The sequence below is a fragment of the Hylobates moloch genome, unplaced genomic scaffold (genome assembly GCF_009828535.3).
Source record: "Hylobates moloch isolate HMO894 unplaced genomic scaffold, HMol_V3 SCAFFOLD_12, whole genome shotgun sequence".
Lineage (NCBI taxonomy): Eukaryota > Metazoa > Chordata > Mammalia > Primates > Hylobatidae > Hylobates > Hylobates moloch.
Window position 1 is genome coordinate 35,923,128 of NW_026652287.1, and position 5,715 is coordinate 35,928,842.

The 5,715-nt window shown below is 54.6% G+C and overlaps 1 protein-coding gene and 4 non-coding genes across 6 annotated transcripts; all 5 read right to left on the bottom strand.

Annotated features, from left to right (window-relative positions):
• Positions 1-117: 117 nt before the first annotated feature.
• On the bottom strand, positions 118-4,383 carry RPL13A (ribosomal protein L13a). 2 transcript variants are annotated; one of them, XM_032169220.2, is made up of 8 exons: positions 4,315-4,383; positions 2,038-2,110; positions 1,663-1,728; positions 1,384-1,485; positions 1,099-1,184; positions 865-924; positions 415-537; positions 118-230 (listed from the first exon to the last, which is right to left on the bottom strand). In XM_032169220.2, the coding sequence occupies exons 1-8, from the start codon at positions 4,327-4,329 to the stop codon at positions 144-146; spliced, it is 612 nt and encodes a 203-aa protein (XP_032025111.1). In that variant the 5' UTR covers positions 4,330-4,383; the 3' UTR covers positions 118-143. The 2 variants fall into 2 exon arrangements, with proteins under 2 accessions (XP_032025111.1, XP_032025112.1); XM_032169221.2 differs by lacking the exon at positions 4,315-4,383 and having other exon boundaries at positions 2,048-2,110.
• On the bottom strand, positions 712-797 carry LOC116479777 (small nucleolar RNA SNORD35). Its single transcript, XR_004251084.1, has one exon. It is a non-coding gene; the product is annotated as a small nucleolar RNA SNORD35 (small nucleolar RNA).
• Positions 989-1,059, bottom strand: LOC116479771 (small nucleolar RNA SNORD34). Its single transcript, XR_004251082.1, has one exon. It is a non-coding gene; the product is annotated as a small nucleolar RNA SNORD34 (small nucleolar RNA).
• Positions 1,261-1,345, bottom strand: LOC116479769 (small nucleolar RNA Z195/SNORD33/SNORD32 family). The gene has a single exon (XR_004251080.1). It is a non-coding gene; the product is annotated as a small nucleolar RNA Z195/SNORD33/SNORD32 family (small nucleolar RNA).
• LOC116479770 (small nucleolar RNA Z195/SNORD33/SNORD32 family) lies at positions 1,912-1,995 on the bottom strand. The gene has a single exon (XR_004251081.1). It is a non-coding gene; the product is annotated as a small nucleolar RNA Z195/SNORD33/SNORD32 family (small nucleolar RNA).
• Positions 4,384-5,715: the final 1,332 nt, after the last annotated feature.

Consider the following 5,715-nt stretch of genomic DNA (forward strand, 5'->3'; position numbering starts at 1 on the left):
AGACCCTTTCCTTGCTCCCAGCTTCCTATGTCCCAGGCTGCCTGTGGCACCTGGACTGCTGCTGCCCCTGGGTCCCGTACATTCCAGGGTGACGATGGAGGAAGGGCAGGCCACGCATGAGGAATTAACAGTCTTTATTGGGCTCAGACCAGGAGTCCGTGGGTCTTGAGGACCTCTGTGTATTTGTCAATTTTCTTCTCCACGTTCTTCTCGGCCTGTTTCCGTAGCCTCTGCCAAGAATAAGTGCAGGTGGTGGTGGTCAGGAGGGGTTGCATTGCCCTCATTACATGGACTCCATCCCACCCCAACCGCGGCTGGCCCTTTGCCAGTTAAGAGTCCTCTGTGGGCAAGGCAGCACCTGCCAGGCCTGTCCAGGAGTGAGATGCCCCCCTCAGCACCAGCCCCTGGCCTCACCATGAGCTGTTTCTTCTTCCGGTAGTGGATCTTGGCTTTCTCTTTCCTCTTCTCCTCCAGGGTGGCTGTCACTGCCTGGTACTTCCAGCCAACCTCGTGAGCCAGGCGCCCCAGATAGGCAAACTAGGTGGCGGGGGGGGGGGGGGGTAGGGGGGTGAACAAATGAAGTTGTAAGGACATCTAAGCCCCCACACCCTGAGGAGCCAGAGCTAGTGAGAGTTGGGAGGTGACTGACAGCTGGGCATATCATAATGCAGCTGTTCTCTGCAGGCCCGTTAGAAAAGCACCCACCCAACCCTCCTGGCATCAGCTAAGCCATTGGCATTGTCGCCATTCCCACAGGGACATCCGCAGACCATCGTGAGATAAAGACATCATCTGCCAGGCTCCGGGGCCCTCAGCAGGCCTGAAATCTCCAAACTAGATGGCGCAGGGTAAGCTGGGACTCACCTTTCTTGTAGGCTTCAGACGCACAACCTTGAGGGCAGCAGGAACCACCATCCGCTTTTTCTGTTAGAGAAAGAGAGGGGCTTAGAGCCCAGGAAGAACAGACAGGGAAGGAGGTTGGCTGGGCCGGCGTCTCAGCCAGTGTTGCTTTCATGAGGATCAAACAATGTAGGTAGTTGTGGAACATCACGGACGCCACAGGTAAGGCCACTGCCTGCGGGGGTTGGCACAGCTCACCTTGTCGTAGGGCGGTGGGATGCCGTCAAACACCTTGAGGCGGTCCAGAGCGGCCTGGCCTCGCTTGGTCTTGTGGGGCAGCATACCTGTTGGGTGACAGATAGCAGGCCCAGTCAGAGGGCCTCATAATGACGCCCACCCTCCCCACTGAGGTCCCATGGGGTGGCCTCAGATGGTAGTGCATGTGGAGTCATCTCATGGTCGGGAAACTCGAATGTGAGTGGGAGAAGTTCTCATCACCGGCCGCCTGCCCGTCACCACCTGCAGTCCCCACGCTCTGCTCACCTCGCACGGTCCGCCAGAAGATGCGGCTGGGGGCCCTAAAGTGGTAGGGGCCTCGGGAAGGGTTGGTGTTCATCCGCTTGCGGAGGAAAGCCAGGTACTTCACTAGGGAGAGGGGAGAGTGTGAGGCCTGCCCAGTCTACCAGCACCGCCAAAACCCCACTTCCAAGGGCCTTCTCAGAAACCCCAAATAGCCTCTCCCAACACGGCTGCAATTGCTTTCAGAGCCTCAATACCCCACAGGGAGACCGTCTCCAGTGCTCCTCCCAGGTCCGAACTTACACTTGTTTCTGTAGAAATTGCCAGAAATGTTGATGCCTTCGCAGCGTACGACCACCACCTTCCGGCCTAGAGGGAGGGAAAGGCTTAGAAGGACTGAGCCGCCTAAGGGTTCTACCACCGCCTATGCAGTCACCCTCCAGACACAGGACGGTACTCGCCAGAGCTAAGTTCATGTTTAAATGAAAAGCTAGCCTAATACATAATTATTTCTTTAGCCTGGAGTCCCCAACCCTGGGGAAGAGTGGCTGGCAGGTCTCAGAGCGGTGCATGGGATTGATCTCATGGTCGTCAGACTCAAACGAAAGATGGTGAATGTTGCTCATCACCGACCGCCAGCAGGGACCCATGACAGAGGGGCCGCGAGCAGCGACTTACCCAGCAGTACCTGTTTAGCCACGATGGCCGCCAGGCGGCCCAGGAGATGGCCTCGACCATCAAGCACCAGGACCTGTGGGAGACAAGGGCAAAAGGGCTCAGAGACAAGGACAGCCTTTGATTGTCCTCACAAGCAAGCATTCCCTTCTTTTGTCCTACTGTGCCAACAGGGTGCCTTGCACCCAGCCATCAGAGCTGGGAACTATGCACCAAGCCCCACTCTACAGATGAGGAACAGGGACTGAGAAAGCAAGGCTGCCTCAGGATCAATGAGTGAGCGGTTTAAGAAGCCCGAACTCCCCTCATATCTGAGTTCTTCTATGAGTATGATTTTATGCTCAGATTGTATTTTGCAGAGCAACTGGATTTGAACGAAGACCAGCAAGGCTCTGCCCACTGACTATCCAGTTACAAGACCTTGTAACTAATAAACTGTAGGATTTGGTTTTGAGACAGGGTCTTGCTGTTGCACAGGCCGTCGACCTCCCAGGATCAAGTTATCCTCCCACCTCAGCCTCATGAGTAGCTGGCACTACAGGCGTGCACAATCACACGCAGCTAATTTTTGTACTTTTTTTTTTGTTGAGTCAGGGTTTTGCCATGTTGCCTAGGCTGCTCTTGTACTCCTGGCCTCAAGTGATCCGCGTGCCTCAGCCTTCTAAAATGCTCGGATTACAGGCTTGAGCCACCGTGGCCAATCAACTGTAGGATGTTAACACCATCTAATTCTCTTCTAATGTACAAGGTGTTTCTACCACAAATTTAATTTGGAAGAAAACCGAATTTCAGGTGGGATGAGATTAGGCAGAGTAGTCGAAAGCCCATGCTAGCTCTGCTATAGAGCACTCTGCTTTCCCAGGTAAACTGCTCAGGCACCGAACTTCAGCTTCCTAGAGAGTAGAAATCCTGGCCTGGCGCAGGGGCTCATGCCTGTAATCCCAGCACTTTGAGAGGCCTAGGCGGGCAGATCACTTGAGGTCAGGAGTTCGAGACCATCCTGGCCAATATGGTGAAACCCTGTCTCTTCTAAAAACACAAAAATTAGCCAAGCGTCGTGGCAGGCACCTGCAGTCCCAGCTACTTGGGAAGCTGAGGCAGGAGAATCACTTGAACCTGGGAAGCAGAGGTTGCAATGAGCCAAGATCGCACCACTGCACTCCAGCTTGGGTGTCACAGCGAGACTCCGTCTCAGAAAACACACTAAAAGTAGAAATCCTCATTGTTTTAATGCAAAAGCATGAAGCACAGACTGGTTGTTACACATGCTTTGTAAGCGTTGGTACAAAGACTCTTAAATCCAGACAGACTTCCTGAAGTGACCTTGGCCCAAAACCACCAATTCCCAAGCTTTAATTTCCTCCTCTGTAAAATAAGGATACCAATATCTGCCTCAGGAATATGGTTGACTGAACTACGCAAAACATTGCAAACTGTGCTAGGCACAAAGACACATGCTTGGTGAACACAACTTGCCTAGATCGGCCTGGCTCTGAAATGTCCCCCGCCCCAACACCACAGACTACTCACAAAGAAACCTTTCCAAGGCCAACCCCTCCTTTATACTTAAGTAGCTACAACAGGAGCCAGGGAAAGGGCCCCCAGGTGTCAGGCCCAAAAGATGTCCCATCCTTGTGGAACCATTCATCACAGCTCTCGACTTCCAGTAACACGCCTCAGGACAATCGCCAATCCCCAAAACCACGGAAAACGAATTCATTCCCGAGTGCCCGGCAGCCAACAGCTCTCTCGACTCCCCGCAGAAAAGAATTGAGAATTAAAACAACCGGAGCTGCAGGCGACCCCGATTAACACCTCCACGCGAAATCAAAGTAGCCCGCGCACTGGGCGGGATAAAAATACCTTCCATTTTGGCCAAAACTCAGTTTCTCATTGCCCCGAGACCGCCCGGCCACACTTCCGCGTGTTCCTCATCGCTGAGGACACACAAGGGTCCAATTCGGCCAAGACTCTACCCCAGGGCCCCCACCCACTACCCGAGTTCAAGGTAAGCGAAATCTAGTTGTAAAATACCTGTCCCTGTGCTGGAAGCTCTATCACCCTCGCCTCGAGAAGGAAATGCCGCATGGTAGCCAACCCTAGGCCTAAAGAGAGCCGCGGCGTTTCCTACAGATTCCCCTTATCCCAAAAGACTTCCATTTTGCTTAATTATGGATGTTAAGCTCCGCAAAACATGCAGGAGGACAGAGAGGGTGCGACCTCATTCCGGCCTGGATCCCACCCGGCCCCTTGCCGCCCCGGCCTGCGCGGAACCCGCACCTGCACCTCCGCCATCTTCGGCAGCCGCTTGGGAAAGGAGGAGGGCTTGTCGCAGGGTTTCTTATCCCTCGAAACAGGGGCGGCAGAAGTGACGCAACGCGGTTGCGCAGACTGCTTTCTGTGTTTTCATTGGTCAAAGCGTTCTGCGCGTGCGCAGAGATTCCCCATGGGAAGGCGGGTCCTCTTCCGAATGTCCAATCCGGACATTCTTCCGGTCGGACCTCCGTGGTCAGCGCTGTGCCCGGCGACAGATCACGTGGGGTGTGGAGGCGGTGCTGCTGGGGCGCGGCCGTCCAGCCTCGGCGGCCATATTTTTGAGGGGCTGTTTATCTCGTTCACATGCTCTGTCCGCCATGTTTGTGAGGGGAAGCGCCATTACCCCTTCAAACGACTGAAGGCTGCAGGGCCTCTGGTGGCCCGCATGGGGAGACCAGACCTGCCAGGCCCGCCCTTCCGCGCTCAGTCCGGGCTTACTTTATTTTCTGAGACAGGGTCTCGGTGAGTTGTCCACGCCGGAGTGCTGTGGGGCGATCATGCCTTACCGCAGCCTCCACTTCCCGGGCTCAAGGGATCCTCCTGCCTCAGCCTCTCGAGTAACTTGGACTACAGGGGCGCGCCACCATGCCTGGCTAATATATATATATATATATATATTTTGTTGTGGCCCGGTAACGGGGGGGGAGTCTTGACATGTTGGCCAGGCTGATCTTGAACTCCTGGGCTCAAGCGATCCTCCCGTTTCGGCCTCCCAAAGTGCTGGGATTACCGGCGTGATCCCCGGCGCCTTGCCCATTCTAGGCTTAGAGATTTGGATTCCTGTGTCTGGTCGACTTAACTGTGACTTGGACAAACCCTTGGCCTTATCCGGGCCTCAGTTTCTCCATCTGTAAAACAGATGGAGGTGGTCTTCCCCAGGGCCTTTAAGAGTGGATCAAGGAATGGCTTCTAGTTGCCTGGCTGCACCAATCCACTGAGCGTTCCTCAGAGGAACTTCTCACTTTCTGGACTGTCGGCCTTTGCTTCAGCTGAGTCCCTTGCCCAGGATGCCCTCCCCAACCCCTCCAAATCTGGCTTTTCACCATCGCAATGCCCTTTGGCTCTGGAAAGCCTCTCTGCTCTCCCTGCCTGAGTGAGTTGCCCCCCGCGGGCTCTCACACTGCTTCTGTGCTATCTCCATAGGAGCCTATGGCATCCTGCACCCAGGCTCGCTGAATCCCTTGGCTTCTCGTCCATAGCCTAGGAGACCTGGGGCAACTGGGCTGTTTCTGACTCAAATCCAGTCTCTGACATTGCCCAGTGCCGGCCCGGGGCTCCAGGGGACCTCAGAAAACACGTATTGAATGAAACATTGCATTGCAATTCAAAAACCAAGATTCTGAAATCAAAACTACCCCATTCACA